The following is a 19,202-nucleotide window of genomic DNA, read 5'->3' as shown; positions in this document are numbered from 1 at the left end:
GCCGACTAATACTACTGCAGTAACTAGTATTGTGCGTTTCATGTATTTTGGCGGAGAGACTTAAATATTGACGATTTAGAGGACGACTTCTGCGGAATCACGGTTCAGTGATTTGAAGGACGAATAGCCAGAAGCGCAACGAGCTATCGATGAAAAACAACGAATGGCGGTTGAACCATCCGCCATTCGTTTTTGCAACTCGCCAAGCTGCAACTTGCGTGTTAGTTAGCTTTTCAATGGAGTATTTGTATGCAGCGACGAGAAAATCCTGCGCTATGCGCTGCACTATGGGGAATAGTTTTTACTCTCGAAGCGTCAAGTACTTCAGCATTCAGCAGTTTGGCTAGGTAAGTTGGTCGTCACAGCTAATTCGCGCTTTGAGCAACGATTTGATCGCAATGCACAACGATTTGTGACACCGCGAAGACGAGTTATAAGACGAATAGAGTGCGCAAAATCCTTGAAAGCGACAATAACTCAGATGGGACTTACTAAAGCTACGTGACAAAAGTACTAGAGCTACCGGGTGGTACCCATATTTTGGTACACAATTCGGGAGCTCTAGCCGTTCTGATGCTGAAGAATGTTCAAGGCCTAAGGGGCTCTTGCCATCCAGCTTGCACCTTGACAACGATACTTGATGCCCGCCAGGCCTACAGGTGACATCGGAAACAGCTAGATGCTAAGTTCTCTGATGAACAGCTACATGTATAGCAAAGCAGCGTGATGTGGGCAAACAGCAGCGAACTCAGCAACGTTGGCAGAACAGGGACTTGCTTTCGGAGCTTTGATGCGCTGCGTGTATGGCAGTGAGGTATATGAGCACGTGCTCTCATTTTGGGTGTATCGTTGCGGCTACTTGATGAGTATCCTTACCGTAGCCCCCTTTTCCTGGTAAGGAGACGGTTGGGCATTCAGGATGTTCAGGGGGTGAGGTTAGCGAGCAGAATGGCTTTAGTCACAGCGAAGCTTACGACAGGATCGGGCGACGTGTTTGCTTGTCGTGCGCCTTAGCGAATTGCTTTATGAAATCGTAGCCCAAGTATGGTTACAGGCATTTTCGTTCTACAGCAACCGACTGGGAGTACCAAAATCTGGGTACCACCAAGTAGCTCTAGCAATTTTATCACGTAGCTTTAGTAAGTCCCAACTCAGATATGCCACATTTATTAATGCTGACTACTGTCACGCACTTGAAGGAATTTAGCGGCGTGTGTGTCAATCTTTCGGCTTCCAAATGAGGTTTGGCCACAATCCCATTTAGTAGAGATGAAGATTTACGACGTGCAGGGCCACTGATCCAACCACCGTACACAACATTGATACGCTGGCTTTGCTCGTGTCAGTCCCGCATACAGCAAACCCCGATCCCCTGAAGTGGTCAAGATTGCTTTGGTGGCGTGAGCTTAATTCCCCCTTCGAAGGAATGATCCCCACGTTGCACAGCTTATATGGGAGCCACTTAGAGAGGTAAGTGCATAATAATATTATTATTATTAAATACATATACATATTATGAATCAATTAGACGGGTCTAAAGTGGTTTCAGGAATCGACCGATGCTTCTCAACGGGATGGTTTAACTTTGAATAAGAACCAGCACCTCATGCTCGCAAACGAAGAATTTTTGAACGAAGAATCCAATGTGTGAAGCGTGCAGCGACAAAGATGTAGGCTTTTTGAAGATCGATCATCGAAATTACTAGGAAGTACTAAGTTATAATGCATTAATAGTACTGTAGTAGTCGAGATCCTAGACTCGATGATACTATTACTATAGTATCCTGTTGTCTTCTACTAGTTGGCGACGAAGTCCCCACTTATAATCATCTATCACTCCTCTTTACTCTATTTCTTACCTCTCTTTACTTACCTCTCTTAATCTGAGACATGAACGGTTAGGGTTTACATCTAGAATCACTTCCCCGGGGCCAAAAATTGCGCAAAAAACCTCGGTTGAACAACCCTCTCTTGATCCATAGACATGCTTAACTGCGTAAAAACTGGAGTGACCCCTTCTGAGAAGGGGTCGATGCCATTAAAGTGGGGGGACACGATTTAGCCTCGACGATAAACGCTAATCAAACAGGCATCGGGAAGCGAATCGCGGGTTTAGATAAATTGCTACACTTTAGATCACACCGAGCGCAAAAAAAACGCCACCAAGTCCTCGGCTTCACTCTGATTTAGAGCGCCAAGTCAGCGCTTGCATCCATTACTACGAGTGAGTTAGTGCTGGGAAGGGTAGAATTGCTAAAAGAGAGTGCACTTCAACTTGCCTGCATGGATACGTGCTACGCAAAGCTCACCATGTCCAATACTCTGTGAAGCTACAGCCTGTAGCCTACAGATAGCTCCTGGCAGTGACGCAGGTAGTCTCCTTATACCTTGGGGGCTCGCACCCCACACTACGGAACTAGCTCCAAGCCGCAACGTTCGCTGCCCTGCTGGTTGCTGGGCCCTCCTACGCGGACATGCTTCACGGGCACCCCGCGCGGGTTTGCTTTGGCTGTGCTCCTCGCAACCACTTGCTGCCGATAGAATAGAGAATCTTGCGATAGTGTAATAATTTTAAATAGTGTTATTAATACCGGTACGTGATATGGTATAAGTGATATGGTATGTAGCACTAGAGGAAGTACGGCGGTCATCGGGAGCCGAGATGCTGTATTGAGTACGCTGGAAAATCGAAACTGAATATTATAGCTTTTAACAACAATTATCCCTTGCTACATGTATTTTGCTTTGGGCTGTCGGCTACCACTAATTGATCTTGAACCGCTGGTGCTGCAGCTCACCCTTGCGATTAACCGTGATCTAGGGTTTCGCGAGATATAGTCCAGCATCATTAATAGTGCTCTCTTGCTGCTGGTATGTAATTGGCGTTGATTATCTTGACCTCGCGATAGATAGTAACGTTATTTGCTGATAATGAAGACTTCATCGTGCAGCTCCACCAGTGTTGCTAATTGCTTATTGGTTTGATGACCTGCACGGGTTAAACTGAGACTCTAAATTGCAACGGTCGCGAACACGCCCTTAGCCCTAAGTTTGCTTCACTACACTACAAAAAATAGTAATGGTGATTGATAAGATCAATTAGAGGGTGGGGACGTCGGCCTGAAGTGGAGACTCCACTGCAGGGTGTCGACCCCCGAAGCAACTCAACGGAGCAACGCGACTGAGATGCTCCATTACTAGTATATGACTATAGTAATTCAGAAGAAAATCGTGTTACTGTCAATCCCTGACCACAATCATACAGGGCCAAATCCATTTCTTATGTTATACTTCGAAGCAAAAAGCAACACGTTTTCTACAGCAGACACTCGAACCACTTGACAGACTTCTGGGAGTCTTTGAAGTACCCATCGCCAGTCAAAAACACCGTGTCTGCATGATTCAGCTCCGGTTTGTAGAACTTGTCCTTGTAACTCTTGCCAAACTTCGATTCGTCGAGGCCTATCGCGCAGCTCTGGAACTCCACAAGGGCGTCGTTCTCTGGAGACTTGTGCGGGACCAGTTTAGCATCGATAAGCATGATGGCTTCGTATCTCACTCGTATCGTGAGAAAATGCCATTCGGGCTATCGCCACACATGGCAGCACTCACGTTGCCTCTGTAGGCTTCTTGAGCAAGTTCATAGGCCGCGTTCAGCGCCTCGGACGCGTATATGTCCTTGTAATACAAAATAGACTGCCGCGAGAGAGGCATGGGGCACTGCCCGATAAACTCCAACACGTTGGTCACGACCTCACTGATCTCGTCGGTGCAGAATCCTGGAAGTAGTCCGACGCCATACTCCCCAGCATGGGCGAGCTCGAAGCCACCCACGTTGTACCCTCGCCAAAGCTGCACTTGCCCGTAGCTAACGCCATTGACATGACGAGGCCGCCCATCGAGTGCGTCACCAAGACCGTGTCTCGGATGATTCCCAGCTCTGCGTCGCTAGTGTCGCTCAATCTGAGAGCGCGATCGCAGAACTTTTGCTCGAGTGTGTCGTTAGTCCAGCTATAGTCCATCGTGTTCAAGATGGCGTACTTGACCTCGGTGCAGCAGGGGGTGTGCTTGTTCATGTTGCCCATGCGACCACTGGCCTTCTTGGCCGTGTCCTGCAGCTCCTCCATCTCGTTCCGGTTGCCGATACCGTGGAAGAAGACGCACGGACGAGGCTTCGACTTGCACTTGCACGAAGACGCTTCCATGGCCATGTCCTCTGCGGTCTTCAGCTTCCTCGAAGTACCGAGTGGAATAGTACTACCCGTCAGCAAGGCCAGCGTATTAGGCGTCACGGAGCTTGGCTGAGCCACGGCAGCACACGACGCTCCAGCACTCAGCGCTGGTTCCTCAACCTTGACGGAGGAGTCCAAGTACTCCACGTTAATGTCAAAGTCGCTGCTGTACGCCGTGAAATCCGCCTTACCCGACGAACAAATAGCGAACTGAGCTCCAGCGAACGTTGTCTTGAAGAGGCTGCCACTCTCATAGTCGACGCCTTCGTCGCCTATGGACGCGCTTGGAATGGGCGTCGCGTCGTTCAGCGCAGGCAAGATGTGGAATGGCAGCGTCGTCGATGAAATGCACTCGGCGTTCTGTTTCTCTCCGTCGTTTGTGGGCAAATGCCCAGCGTCATTCACGTACGAATACGTGAGCGTCTTGTCTCCCTCCACGAATTTGGCGTAGCCATCGTACATGTAGAACACACTGGCACCTTCGGCCGACACGACGGGCTTGGCGAACACGTCGAACTCGGACTGCCCATGGAGCGTCATGCTCTGGCGCTTGAATATAAATGCTTGAATCTTCGAGTTGTCGTTAGCACAAGTATCCCAAGCTCCTGGACTATATCGAAACCAAATATATTGCGCCATCCTTCGCTTCCATAAACATTCCAAAAGTCGGTACGCACATGTTCAGCAGGTAAAGAAATACAAAAATGAATGAAAATACACGTCTACATTGATCGCGTATCTCCATTTCAAACAGGAAACTAGGCTATGTTTCTAGCCGAGCTCTCAAAATCACTGTGACAATGCGCGTATCCGCTCCATCAGAAGCTGGTGGGACTCCCGTATGTGCCGCAGCTCCTTTCTGGTGACCGGCTGCAGCTGCTGCCGTCCCAGATGCCGCCACGGATAATTGTGCTGGAGCCCCTCCTGCTTGTGGCAATGTCCGCCAGAGGCTTCCGCCCTTGAGCGTGCACTGCACTCGCACCTGCACCCACTGCACCACCTCCAGCTCCGGCCGACGCTGGGCTGACTTGACCCGAGCAGAAGTCGCTGGAGCCGATACCGTCGATCGAGCTGAACTCGCAGGCGTTGGGGTCTCCGACGCAGTCGTTGGGGCTGGCGGAGCGTACGTCACTTGAACTGCGAGTTGTTGGCCAGGGGCGATGGCTCCACGCGCTGGCTCGAGCGTGAACAGCTTGGCATGGGGCGAGGCAACGTCCACCGCGAGCTCAAAGGAGCCAGCAGAGCCGCCAGCATTAGCGTTAGCAGCAGTCGATCCTGAAGGCACTTCATCCAGTCCACCGTAGATGCCGCTGCTTGGTGTAGTGCTGCCAATGAACAGAGTCTTGGTGAACCGTCCAGCATCGCCACTATCACCGTCGACATTGTCCTCAGCGAAGGTGAGGATGAAGGAGGATACGGGTTTGCGGAGTCCTGTGGCTGACAATTCCCCCACTCCAATGGTGTGAGGAAGCAGGCTCAGTGGAACGCTCGGTGGTAAGTCAAACAGATCTTCCACTGGACGAGGCGTCAAGAGCGGCGGTCGCTTGGGTGCTATCTCAGCTTCAAGGTCACTTGGAAGTGGGGAAGTGTCTACAGTCGGTGCGAATACGTAGAACTGGTTCTCCCAGCAGCGACCGGCTACGCTCACAACGTGCTGCTCGCTCTCGTTCGGCACCTTGATCCGGTACTTCTTCGCGTAGTGGCCGGGTCTCTGGTGGTCAGGCTGGAACCCCACGTGTACCGTGATTGAACCGTTCTCGGGGATAATGGCGCTCGTAGGAGAGAACGTGAACACCGGTAAACCCGTGGAAGTCGTCATCGAGTCGCCGTCCTCTTTAACCAGCGCTTCGATCGAAAAGGCCAACGGGAAGGCGCTGCCGTTCGCTAGCACCAGGTCACGCACGCTGCGGGTTCGAGCCAGCACGTCCTGGAAGTCCAAGCTCCCGTCTGCAGGCGTGAGGGTTAAGCTGGGGTTGATGCCTTCTCCACGCAGCCGAACCCGGATATTCACGCCCAGCGCTGTCAGCTCCAGCTCGTCCTCGTAGATCAAAGGCGTCCGCGGCTCAAACTCCACTCGAATAGTACGCTTCTTCCTACTGCCGGGGGCAGACGACACCTCACGCAAGGCGCCAATTACTCGGAATGCCCCCAGGACATGCAGCGGTTGGGCGCGCAGCAACACACCGTCGGTCGCTCTTGCTGCCAGCTCCAGCGTGAGCTCTCGCACCAGCATTTGGCCAATCGCCACCTGCCCGAAGTCCAACATCGTGTCGGACGGGGTCAACAACGGCTCAGTCACGGTCGTTCGCACCTCGAGAGCTTGCAATGGTGTTCGTGTCTCCGCTTTGGTCGATCGTTTGGCGTCTGCAGTCGCCTCGAGCTGATGAAAACACAGGACAGTCCAAGTGTGGTGACAGCTTCGAGGCCCAATGGTATCATCAGGTGTCGGTGTTGCCGGCCTTGCATCAACGTCTTCGACTGGCCGGTCACTAAGCGGTGCCGAGGCTTCGTCAGGACTCAAATCCGCCTCTACACTTCTAGCTGAGGTTATGTGAGACGTATTCCCGTCATTGAAAGCACTGTTCGAGTCAGTCTTCGCCTCGAGATAGCACGCTTTATCAAGCTTGAAGATGTCCTCCGTCGGCTCGAAGTCGATCTCCAAGCGCACAGTCTCACGTGGTGCCAGACACGCCACCAACGGGGTAATTCGCAGGAAAGGAGTCGCTTCAGGCGGCAGTCGCAGCTCTACGAGGCGCGTGTGGTGGTCGGATTGGTTGGTCAGCTTGACATTGCAGGTCTGCGTCTGCCCCAGGGACGTAGCGCCGAGCCGAATAGCCGAGTGAGAGAACACCAGATCGCTAGCCACGCCGCTCCCTGAGCACGGAAGAGTGTACTCTTGGTTGAACGTGGAGGACCACAGCGTCAGCACAGCCTTCGCTCGCGACGTGTGGCCCGCAGCCTTCATTGAACCTGGAAAGCTCGGCTCGTACACAACTCGCAGTGTCCGAGTCTCGCCAGGCAACAGCACAACCCCCACTCCCGCAGAGACGTCAGTTACAGTCACATTTTTCGGTAGCGTGGTGACGCCAATGCGCTGGGGCACGCGCGCTGCATTGGAGATCATCAGCTCGTGGCTAATGCTGTGTCCGACGCAACACGAGCCAAAGTGCAGTCCACCTTCAGAGTTCTCAGTCTTGACGTCTAGCTGCAGAGTCGTGGGGGTGAGTCTCGCAGTCAGCAAGAAGAAGACCGGAACGACTTGGTCGGGCACTACGACTTGAATGGGGACTGCCAGCATCCCCAAATCCTTTGAGCCCAGTCCGGCGCGCTCAATGCGCCTCCACATGCCCTCTTCGGGTCGAAACTTGACTTGTACCGGGAATTTCCCCTCCTGCGACGCCACTGCAGCCTGAACGAAGCCGAAACTGGGGTTGAACTCCACGTACTTGGCCAGAACCTTGGGGACTTGGACTTGAATCTTGAGCGCGACTTTGCCGCGGTTGCAGACGACGAGCTGGTGGCGGTACAGCTTCCCGTAAGCGCAGCAGCGGAAGTTCAGCTTGGATTGGGCGACGAAAACTGGGACTTCCGAGGCGACGCCGGAGACGGAGACGCAGATGGAGGCGAGTTTGCGCAGATCGGGGGACGAAAGTCCAGAAGATGAAGCAGCTGGGAACTCGAGGGCGTACTGCTCGCTCTCCAGCTTCATTGCTACTGCGGGTGCGAACGTGAAGGACACGGAGCTGCTGGAATACGGCTCGACAACTCCGCGTCTTGTGAAACGAACGGGCTCCTCGGCCCCGTCAGGTTTGAACCTTGTCGTCTCACGAACACGCTCGACCAGCTCGCGCTCTTCTGCAGTCAGAGGGTCCCTCACGTCATTATCGTCTTCTTCTTCTTCTTGTTGTTCTGGCTCAACCGCGTCGACTTGCGTTATTCGACTTGCCGAAGATTTCGTGGAGGCGGCACTAGCGGCTCGAGAGGCAGGTGTTGACTGCTGGCCGACATCATCATCGTTGTTTCCACCGTCCGCAGCGTCTTGAGCTGGTTCATATCCCTTGGCATCTTCCCCTTTGTCTTCTTGGGGATTCTCGCTGGCGTTGGGTTGTTGTAGTAAGTTTTCAGGATCAGCAGCGTCTGCATAATCACTCGCATTAACGCCTTCTCCTTTTTCCGTGGCGTGTAGATCATCCACGTGAGCTACGGACCGTGGAGTGTCGGTTGAAGCGGGTGGAACACGGCGCACTCGGAATTCCAGCGGGAGAGCGCCATCATTCGCCAGCGTCAAGGAGACTGTAGCTCGCTCACCCGCGACCACTTCGGGGAAGCGAACCTCTCTCTGGTTTAGCACTGGGACGGCTTTCTTACACGTACAGCGTACTGGGATCTGGAAGACCCCTGTGGGGGCTGCGACCGAGAGAGTTGAGTCTAAATCTCTTCCCTCCACCCCCGTGAACGTCATACGCAGGGAGCAGCTCATGCCCGCGGACATGCGTCCTGGCTTCTCGTACACAATGTCAAAGAGCTCGAGCACTTCGTCGTCCATGGCCAATAGTCGGAACTGGTTGAACGTGTTGGAGATGTTCGTGAGCGTGAAGCTGAGCGTCAGCGGGTGACCCACGTCAAAGTCCTTGAACCAGAGCGTCGAAGGGTTGGCGAGGAACGCGTTCCCCGTAAACGCCTTGCCCCAGACGACTTGAGGCTGCGCGAATCTCGCGTCTTTCTGTCGTTGTCGGGCCTTTGCCAGTTGTCGCTCCTCCAACACGCTACGCCCTCGAGACTTTGTCAGCTTTATCGGGTTAGAGACATCCTCGGACGCCGGGTTGTCCTCCTCTTCGAGCCGAGAGTCTTGAGCTCGACGAGCGTTTTTCCCCGGAATCGGAGGCAACTTGACGTCGTTACTCGGCAGCAGCGCGTGGTTCACTTTGCGAAGGTCGTGGCCAGGTTTAACACCTGGCAGTGGCGGCATGACCAGTCTCGCGGAAGTTTTGAGCTCGGCGTCTTCGTTCTCGTCCTTCTCGGATCGCCCCGAACTCAGCGTCGGGTCCTCGAACTCTTGCTGCGTGTGGCGCGTTCTCCTTCGTGGCAGCAGGAGGGAAGTCGGCTCCGTCCCAGCGTGAGCAGGTTTCGATAAAACCTTTGCAACTACGCGTCGCCGGTGTTCGGGACTCAGTACGGCGCTGCGTCCGAGGCCGAAGCTGTAGTCCTTGATCGTCGTCTCTTGGGACGGATACACCCGCACGAGTTTGCCCGTCGGGTCCAGCGCTTCTTTGCCAGTCCGAGACAGCAGATACGCGTTCCTGCGCTCCTCCTGCGCCGCTCGCCCCATTTCGCGCTGGTACTTGCGTTCATACGCGCGATTCTCGGCCTCGATCTTCTCCTTGCGTCGCTGGAGAACCTTCTCATTCTCCAGTCTCCCCAGCAGCTTCGTCTCGCGGTCTTGGATGTTGCGCTCGATCTTGGCCCGCTCCTTGCGAGCCTCTCGCTGCACCACGTTGCGTCTCGCCACCTCGTACGGATTCTTGCCCTGGTCCAGCAGACTCTGGTGCGTTCGAGCTTGGTGAGTCTTCTCCGCTTGTTGCTGGGCTTGGATTGTCGCGCTCTGAGCGGCGATTCTCGCTGAAGACGCGTCTAAATCTTGCTTGAGCTCCAACACAGCGTCTACTCTAGCCCAGCGCTCGTTTTGGGCCTCCAGCACCATTTGGGACAGATACCGACGGTCTGTACGAAAGCCATCGTGTAGCCGCTGTTGCACTGGAGCGCGAGGGTTCTCCGAGGCTCCATTTAGGCGTGAAGAAGAAGAAGAAGAAGAAGAAGAAGAAGAAGAAGAAGAAGAAGCATCGTCTCGAGCAGCCATGAGCTCTATTGGATCGGCGAGACCAAAAGGCGCCACCAACGAGTCGACCTTGTGACGCTTGAAGCTCGAGGGGCACTTGACTTGGCGTAAATAGAAGACAGTGCGCTAAAACATGAGCAACATCCAAGCAGGTTTTAGTTGTTGTCTCTTGTTTCAACACATTCACGCGCGGGTGGCACGATTTGCCTATACAACCGGACTTGGCAACGAGTTGTTATCACGCTGCCCTCCACGATTTTCCATCCGCGTCCGCTACATCGAAGAAAAAGAATACGCTATGCAGGCAGTATACACACAGAGCCCAAGTCGACAACCACGAATACACTCGACACGCCTTGGTTGCCCGGGATCTCACACCTATAGCAAAGAGAAAAGTCGAGTTAGCTGCTCTCGCGCTCCGAGTCGGGGGTTGACGCTGACGTTCTCGTGGCCAGAGGACCGCGAAAGAGAAGCCAACTCGCAGCGGATGAAGCCGCTCGACCCAAAGGTAGCTGGGTCGCCGTCTATCGCTGGGCTAGAGTAGCCTTCACAGCAGCGTGGAAGCCATCCCAGCGTAATTGACGTCAGCATTGCCGGCCTCGAATTCGCTGGCGGCTTTCCACTCAGCTGCGTCATCATGTTGCAGCAGTTCATCGAGTGTTTGAGATGTTGGCTGTGGGTTACCAATAGTTGCAACTCTCGCCTCTGTTGGCGCCCACAGCATTTCCTGCTGGGAGCTGATATCCTCCGGTTTGACCGCTCCTGCCGCGGCGGTATCTCCGAACCATTGTTGATAATTACTATCATCATGGCCGAGCAACTCATTATTCCCACCTGGTGATGGCTGAACGATTGAGTCGGTAGCAACTTCGCTTTTGACGGCCAAGGGCTCCACCGGCATGGATGAAAGATGGCTGAGCGCAGGGTGTATCGGAGCAGCAGCTACATGAACCGGATCCGAGGCCGACCGCAGCCTTCCTGCAGTCCCTTCACCCGCCGACAGTCTCCCAAACATCGAGTTCAGACTGTCAGGTGGAGTCTCCACCGTCATTTTCTCCAGATGACTCGACAAGTGCCAGTCGTCTCCCAGCGCGGCGAACGCACTCAAGCCCAATTCGGCCTCCGGCTCGTTCATCGCAAACTCCGTCGGCGTCTCCGTCGGCACAGTCGAATGTTCCGAAATCTTGAAGCACTCCATCCCGACCGGCAGCATCTCGACGTCCTCACTCTCCACGAAGCTCGCGTTGGACGACTGGAACGCGCTGGTCGAGGGGGGTCCTGCAAAGTCCAGCACCGACGGGTCCCCGACGTCCTCCGCGTCACAATTGACCAGCACAGACAGAATGTCGCTGTCGATGGCCTGGTCGTCACTTGACAGCGACGTCGAGTGGTGGTCCGAAGGTGCTGGAATCGGCCACTCGAAGGACCCGCGACCACCGGAATCAAGTGGCAAGATGGGGTCGAGCACCGCGTCGATTGGGCGAGGTGGCGGCATTTTGAGCTCGGTTAGAGACTCGAACGGGAGCATTTCGGGCAGCGACTCGGACTTGGAGCGCATTTTTGCGCGTCGAATTGAGGCGTTTGTTGCCTTTTTGGGGTGCGGCGTGGCCGGTCGACGAGGTTTGCGGGGCGTTTTGGCTCGAGGCTTGGGGATAGAGACGATTGGGGCGTCGGTTAGAGACACCGGCTCCGAGTTGGAGCGAGAGCGCATGTTGCGGCGAGGGGCTTTAGCGGAGGGAGGGGCGACGTCATTTTGCGACACAAAGCCGTCGCTGAGGTCGGAGGTGGCTGGAGGGGTGAGGAGCAGGCTCGAGTCCGAGGCAAAAGCGACCAAAGGGGTGGCTGGACGGATAGAGACATTGCGGGTGTACACCGGGTAGGTGGGAGCCTGATTGCCAGCAACACGGTTAGCACTAGCCTAACCAAGATTATATATTTTTTGTTTTGTTTTAGGAACGAACCTGGTTTTCTTGGGCCTCTGCAGCTGCCTCCGCCACCTCTTCGGGGTGTTTGAGCTTCTGATGATGACTTAGCGAGCTCTCGGAGCCATACGCCTGTACAAAAAGGAAAAGAATGGTTAGAGCTGGCCTAACCATGTGATGGTGTTAACACTAGCCTAAACTGCAACAAGCAACAAAACCTGATAGAGTTAGTCTTACCTTGTCGCAGTCTCCAAAAGTACAGCGATACTTGCGGTCGATCTCCGCAGCGCGTCGACGCTTCTTCTTGCTAGAGGAGGGTGGCGCCTTGCTTTCGGCGTCGCCTTGTCCCTCCTGGCCGATACCTTTCGTCTCTATCTTCAACTGTAACACAAGTTTTAGCACCATTTTGCCCCCCCCCCGGTTAGCACCATACAAAAGTCGAGTCACCGAGGTTAGACACTCACGTGCTGCTCCTCCTTAAACTTTGCCAGCTTGCCGCCCACCGCCGCCTTGGGAGCCTTGGCAGAGCTCTTTTTGGCGCGTCTAGGCCTTGGCTTGGGCTTGGGCTCCGAGACGTCCTGCATGGCCACGTCGGGCGAGGGCTTGCGCTGCTTCTTGGCCTTCATCGAGAGCGTTTAAGTGAACTCGAGGGTGGGGTGGGGCAATCTTCCGGCAAAAGCTGCGTAACCGCTTCTGGTTCTTTGCTGTCAAGGGTGACCTTTCAAGTGTCGAATTCGATTCCGTTTTCTGAAGAGAAAGGGAACAGGCGAAGATGCGCGTTTCGTTTAAGTTTACATGACACTGTCCAATCTATTTTTTCAGTAGGTAAACGTCATACTCGGAAGGTATACATACAACTTCAACATGATCGGGCTTTGTTTGACAAGCAAGTTGGTGCGGGATCGGAAGCGATTTGAAGTGTCAGACGAATGGGTTGTGGACAATGGAGAGTGCAAAACTGCCGTGCCAGGCTCTCCTGTAGATAGAAAATCAAAGCCGTGATAATACGCGTTTTCCGTTCACCCCACCTGCATATTGTACGAAGTTGGTCTTCTCTTCTCGGTTCTTGTGCTGGCCACACCGAGTCAAGCCTAGAATCCGTCAGTCAAGTTGCAGTGCCAAGCAGACAACTTCAACCCGAACGTCAGTTTAGGATTGTCGTGAGTGTGCCTTATAATACGTTCGCCTTGCTCAGGACTGTGAGTGGACTATGGTTTCGCTCTCAAGCACAGCCAGGATGGTCCGGGTCATACGAAAAACAAACACCACCAGCTGTTGCTGCTATGCCACCTGGAGGTAGTGACTGGAGGACGTGGAGGATTTGCGTACCGTTTAAGGATTGTGCTGCGCGCGGCATGGGTGCCCGCCACTGCATTTCATCTCGTCAGACGAGATAGTCGGGAGGCCATTCCGTTCTTGGTGCCCGCGACACAATGGACGTCGTGTGCTCTTTTGGACGCAGCGTGGATGTGGACGGCGACGAGTGGATCGATCTGGGGCTGCCACCCACTCCGCGTGGGGGTGAGGATGACGGTACCGAACTATTGTCTCTGACTCCTGGCGAGATGCGGACTGCAGACATTGACGACAAGAACCCTTTTGCGGCGGCTGGAGAAACCTCGAACAAGCCGGTGGCTGCTGCTGTATCGACTCCGCAGCCTTTGCCAGAGCCTGAGCCAGCTAACAAGACGCAACGAAAGCCTATCGCGACTAAGTTGGCGCGTGACCCAAACATCGAGTCGATCCCAGAGCGCAAAAAGCCGAGTCCAGCCCCACCTGCCCCCGTAGTCAAGTCCAAGGCAGCGAGGTCGAAAGAGGTATGTAGGTGCCTACACGGGTTCTTCCGGGGGAGGGATGTATAATGCTTATGTTTGACTGCTTTAGGCCTTAATGGCTTTCTATCTCGGGCGAGCGAAGCAAATGGAGGCGAAACACCACAACATGATCATCGCATCGGCAAACAGCGCAGTTATCTCAGAACGATCAGCACCTATTGGCCTTTGAACAACAGCAAAAGCATGGAATTGTTGCTATCTGTGATGCACAGAATAGATCATGATATTTTTTTGCCTATCCAATTTACAACACTTGAAGGAGGTAATGTTGTGATCGCAACAACATGAAAAAATTAAGGAGAGCGTCGTGTATGCTCTCAAGAGAAATAAATGTGCCTTCCCCCAAAAAACAACGTTACAGTACGTTGCTGAAGATAGAATTCAAGAGAATACTGGGTGCAGTTGTGTGAGGGTGCCATTATCAAACTGTAGATGACTTATTTTTTGGTTTTGCTCTTCGAGAGCATGCTCCTATATTCAATAACAACCTAGCGATAGGCTTGATAAGTTCTGGAGAGGATCGTCAGAAGATTGCATGGTCAACCTAAGAATGAATGAAAATCCTAATCCGGCATTATGCAGCAGCCGGGTTAGGAGCACATGTGCCAATAAAACTAGAAGTTAAACCTCATCTGAGCTGCTTCCATCTTAGGCACACCAATGAGAGTTTATACCGGGAAGGCTACGTAGTAGCCTGTAGGGCACCACCAGCGGGAGGACAGCTAGAAGAGCACCGATAAATTTGTCAAAAAAAGTTGTTTGTACCTCAGGCAACATTTAAACTACAGTTTGTGTAAGTCAATTTGGCTAGTAGCCACTGACTACTAACCATATTGCCACCACCCAAAACCCATGAAAAATAAATAGAAGTCGCTTACCACCAGATCCACAAAAAGGTTGGCAATGAAACAGTAGCAAAGGATAATCATTCAGCCTACAACGACTCTATAATATCTAGCTAAACGTAAAAAATAACGTCTTAGCCTCCGCACAGCGTATGGACAGCTCCTGGTCTTCAAATTTTCAAATTTGTCCGACAGGATGTCAGGTAGCCTGGTAATTAGAACATTGGCTCTAAATAGAAATGTTGGGGCTACGCCCCTCATTTGCACCGCAGCGTGGAATTCATGTATGCAAGCTATAAGTAGCCATTGATTTTCTGTGAGAATTGATAGATGTTGGTATGTATGTGGCATAGCTTTGTAGTGCTCGCCACAACTAGGGTTCCGCGAAGGCTGGGATAGGAGAATTTTTGAATAAACCTTCTTTTTTAGTTTTTTATTAATTTCTGTTCTTACTAGCTACGGTCATCTCCTGCTCCTGCTTCGCATCCGCAGCATCTGCCCGGATTTGTTTCTTACTTTAGTAAAGCTGTAGATGCAAGATATCAACCGGCAATGCTTTACAACATTAAAAATGCGAGCCTTAGTTGAGATTTGTTCTGCAGCTTTAGAAAATGCAAATGCTTACTTAGTACCTCTAGCGCTATTGTACAGTCCAAGCGTTCTCTTCACTTCACTTCGTCCATCCGTACCCTGCTCAATATATGCACTGATTCATACCAGTGTCGTCGGTAGCACACCGGTTCGATCTGCCCACACATATAAACCGTTTGGGCGGCACCGGAGTCGCACCGGTTTCAAGACGAGAGCTTTGGGTAGGCTGGGATAGCTAAGGAACGTTGGGTGAGGCAAACTTGGGACTGCGGTCCAGTGCATTAGGGTGCATTAAAAATAAAATAGGTTAAATAGTTGGCGTGTCCTCGACACTCGATTTCGAATTAGTACGTCCGTAGGACAAGTTAAATGATCAAACGTTTTGGCGCATTGCCTTCGAAGAAACGACACTTGAAATGGACAATCCCTCGTGCTCGTTGTATGGCTGCATCAACTCCACACTACAGACATGGTAAAGAGGTTGTACCTGCAAGTGCGTTTTCTAATGGATAAACTTGGGCACAATGACTCGTATTCTGGTCTCCTTGTTATGTATCACCAGTATCAGTTGAGATTTTACGCTCGAGCCATAATAGCGGTTTTGCAGCACAAATTTTGATTTAACCCCTTCAAACCGGATGCTGCATAATACAGCTTAGATTTGAAGGCTTAAACTGCATATATGCAGTTTAAGCAAATTTTGACTTGAAATTTGTATGACTGTCCTTTCCCCCGACACACCACTTTTCAAACGTCAAGATAAAATTACGTTTAGTTTCTGTTCGCGCCTTTTTATTTTTCCATATGTCAAAGACCAGCGTTTGTCAAAATTCGGAATATAATGTTTGGCAAGGGCGCGGGACCCACAGTATGATTTGAACAAAATCGCAAGGTATCGGACTGGGTGGCTCGCAGCGACTTCCATTTGCCGCTTTTGCAAAATCCGCCTCATTCGAGAATTTGCGCGGCCAGGGCTCAAGTCGACAGAAGAATCAACAGAAATCACGGATGATCGTGCGAGTCATCGGCGCTCGAGTACGGCGCTAACGGTACGCTCATAGCGAACGAATGATATACCTTATTGCTGACCTGTTTTATTTGGTACGTGTTGTCCTTCATGATAGCACGCTCCTGCGTTTGGTGCTTCTTTAGCGCTTGGAAAGTTTGGTCATTATTCAGAGATGTCTGCGAGAATCATGCTTGCTGACAAGACTTTGGATTAGTCTTGGTCCAGTTGTTTATGCTGCTTACACGCAAGCGTCTGCTGCTGCAGCTGTACGAGCTGTCGTACTCTGTCAAGCTGTTGGGCTCGATCGCACTGCTCAACCCGCTGCATTCGTACCTGGCGTTCGAAGGCCTGGGGGAAAGGCCCACTCAGGATCCCGGCGCTCAAGGCTTCCGACATCTTTTGGCGTTGATGTAAGCGGCGAAGACGACGGCAGGAGTTGATGCGATATGGCGTACTCCGAACAATGGTATGTTGTATATCATGATGTCTTGTATACGGCATTGTATGCAGTTTATTTTACGTATGTTGTATCGTAGCCTACATGAGCTAACCGGAGTAATATTGATGCTATTGAAGGAGACTACGGCGACCAAGCAGTCATGATTAGCCCGAAACGAGACCGCCTGAGTGAAGACGACGACTCGAATGAGGTGGTAGCGAAAAGAACGAGCCGAGACGAATTCCGGCCAAGGCGGAGATGCCGCTTTGGTGTTCATTGTATGACCGATGGGGATCGAGCTGACACCTGGCATGGCTGGCGCTCCTAATGATAAGAACGAGAGGTAGTAACGTGAACGTTTGCAAACTAATATAAGCGACTTGGATAAATGCAATTGCAGTCAAAGCGGTTCCCAGTATAGTAAGGCTTTGGATACCCACACACATAGTTCTAGATGCAACTTTGCCTTCGCGGTATGCTCCAATTAGCGAAACGGCTTGTAATCGCTGCTTTCCTGTAGACTGGATTGTCAAAGTCATGGCTTTGGCAGCGATCAACCTAAGCTGCAGCTAATTGAAGTATTCAACTGTAGAACTTCTTGCACCCATGGAGAAACCCTGTGGTAAACTACATCCGCTCATTGTATACCTCATGCATGAATGCAGGTGTAGCGCTTTAGTGTGTGTTGTTAGTTGGGAAGGGTCCAGGCAACGAACTACTTCGGTGTTGAAGTCAGTGAAATTTGGCTTAGTGATCAAACTTGGTAATCCTCGCTGATTTGTTGCTTCAACTACAGAATGACGTGCTTCTGTCTACAACGACACATCCTAAATTGCATCTTAGGTATTGTCTTATGTACACAATGGTAACCTTTCATTTGATTACCCCCTGAATATTTTTCTGGATGTCTATTTCATTTTATGTCTGTATAGTGCATAGAATGCCTCCGGACGTGCCACAAGCTTACAGAACGCCTAGAGGTGACACACCTACTTTGTATATAAGTGTTTGTATGGGAAGTTTCAAATTCCGATTTTTTGAAAATCGGGACTCGCTAGGTCCTAGTTGCTGTTCGGCGGGCACCGTAGCATTATTCAGCATGGATATGCTACACTGGAGCCAATATGCAGGTTATTTTCAGTATTAGCACAGCCTTGTTGGCCCCCATCGTGCATCCTATCTTCCCTAACCATTTTTGTATACAAACATCAAGTCTAATTACGCTGCATATGCAGTTTAAATGTTCTTTTCGGCTCCCGGTCTGGAGGGGTTAACACAGAATTCGAGTCAAGAAACACGATTAGTTATTCTAGCTACGGGCATCTTGCTTCATAGCCGCAGCATCTGCTTCGCAGCCGCAGCATCTGCCCGGTAAAGCGTCCCAATATTCGCGATCGTGTACGCTGTTTCGAGTCTTACCCCGTAGTCCTTCTCCAAAGCACCCACAGACCACGTCGAGAGAAGCGTCGAAGCCCTGCAACATCGTTAGCTTGCACGCGCGACCGTAGTGTGCTCCAGCCCAAAGCTGGGGGCGACCCCTCCGTCTTTTTTATCTTCAAATAGTGAAAATACCTGTGCCCAGGAGTCAAAGTCAAAGTCCCGCTCGGTCTCCGTTCTATACTGCGGGGCTACAAGCGGCGAAGAGAAAAGCTGCATCACATACTCAATCTGAGGCGAAATAGGGACCATCGTTACACAGAGTAATGCAGTATGGCCCGCCGAAATCAAATCAACGCCATTCATGGGCGGATTGCGCCCGAACTTAGCACCGATAGACAAATTATGCTTGACGATAAGCCAATCTAAGATCCCCGAGCCAACCTCAATCGATACATTTCTGGTAAGCAGGTTTTTTAAGGAAGAGTGAAAGCCCTCAAGTTGGCTAGTAGATATCACGCGAACTCGATGACCGCCTTCCTCGTAAGTATTTGAGCCCACGTACAACTCGCCACGCTGAATCTGCTCCAAATTACTCAGACACGACCCTTTCCAATCGTTCAGGCTGCACGATACACTTGAGCGCAAAACACCGCTGACTACACTTTGAAATTGAAGAGCCATTTCAGCAGTAGGGCGCAATTCACGAGCCACATTTTAGATCGCACGGGAGAGTTCCTTTGAAATTCGTTTGCTGGTGACGGGCGCCTTTTTTCAGTGATGCGAGATATCACGTGAAAGGGGTCCTGTTTTGTGACCACCTCGCTACCAAACACTTCTGTGACCATTTTCTTGACAGCCGACGCGTTATCCGACACAACTACATGATCCAGGTCATCCCCAGAAGGCGCACTAAACTGCGACTTCACATGTTTGTAGCAAGGCTCGTGTTTCTTCCTCGTTTTCAGACCTGGTCAGCCGCCGCCCAATAATCTGCCCAATTTCATTCTGGAACAGCATAAGCATTTTCGCATCTTTGAGAGATTCACGTTGCCTCTTGGCCTTCCACAGCTTTAGCCGCTTGCAGAACTTGACAGAGTGATCCATTGTCATGAC

The 19,202-nt window shown here is 51.8% G+C and overlaps 4 protein-coding genes across 4 annotated transcripts; 1 reads left to right on the top strand and 3 right to left on the bottom strand.

Moving 5' to 3' along the window:
* Positions 1 to 3,316: 3,316 nt before the first annotated feature.
* On the bottom strand, positions 3,317 to 4,772 carry PHYSODRAFT_336689 (hypothetical protein; the record flags this gene model as incomplete). Its single annotated transcript, XM_009534285.1, has 3 exons — positions 3,317 to 3,508; positions 3,613 to 3,678; positions 3,759 to 4,772. The coding sequence occupies 3 exons, from the start codon at positions 4,770 to 4,772 to the stop codon at positions 3,317 to 3,319; spliced, it is 1,272 nt and encodes a 423-aa protein (XP_009532580.1).
* A 223-nt stretch (positions 4,773 to 4,995) lies between these two features.
* PHYSODRAFT_517198 (hypothetical protein) lies at positions 4,996 to 10,089 on the bottom strand (the record flags this gene model as incomplete). The annotated part of the gene is made up of 5 exons (XM_009534284.1): positions 4,996 to 5,250; positions 5,365 to 6,691; positions 6,845 to 8,173; positions 8,441 to 8,998; positions 9,287 to 10,089. 5 exons carry the CDS (start codon positions 10,087 to 10,089, stop codon positions 4,996 to 4,998), a joined length of 4,272 nt encoding a protein of 1,423 aa, XP_009532579.1.
* A 3,334-nt stretch (positions 10,090 to 13,423) lies between these two features.
* Positions 13,424 to 16,684, top strand: PHYSODRAFT_336686 (hypothetical protein; the record flags this gene model as incomplete). The annotated part of the gene is made up of 2 exons (XM_009534283.1): positions 13,424 to 13,807; positions 16,496 to 16,684. The coding sequence occupies 2 exons, from the start codon at positions 13,424 to 13,426 to the stop codon at positions 16,682 to 16,684; spliced, it is 573 nt and encodes a 190-aa protein (XP_009532578.1).
* A 1,510-nt stretch (positions 16,685 to 18,194) lies between these two features.
* Positions 18,195 to 18,800, bottom strand: PHYSODRAFT_515568 (hypothetical protein; the record flags this gene model as incomplete). Its single annotated transcript, XM_009534282.1, has 1 exon — positions 18,195 to 18,800. A coding segment is annotated over one exon (606 nt), but the record flags the coding sequence as incomplete, so codon positions are not given.
* Between the last annotated feature and the right edge of the window lie 402 nt (positions 18,801 to 19,202).

This window comes from Phytophthora sojae (genome assembly GCF_000149755.1).
Source record: "Phytophthora sojae unplaced genomic scaffold PHYSOscaffold_7, whole genome shotgun sequence".
In the NCBI taxonomy this organism is placed as follows: domain Eukaryota; phylum Oomycota; class Peronosporomycetes; order Peronosporales; family Peronosporaceae; genus Phytophthora; species Phytophthora sojae.
This window is presented reverse-complemented; position numbering and strand designations above follow the sequence as displayed.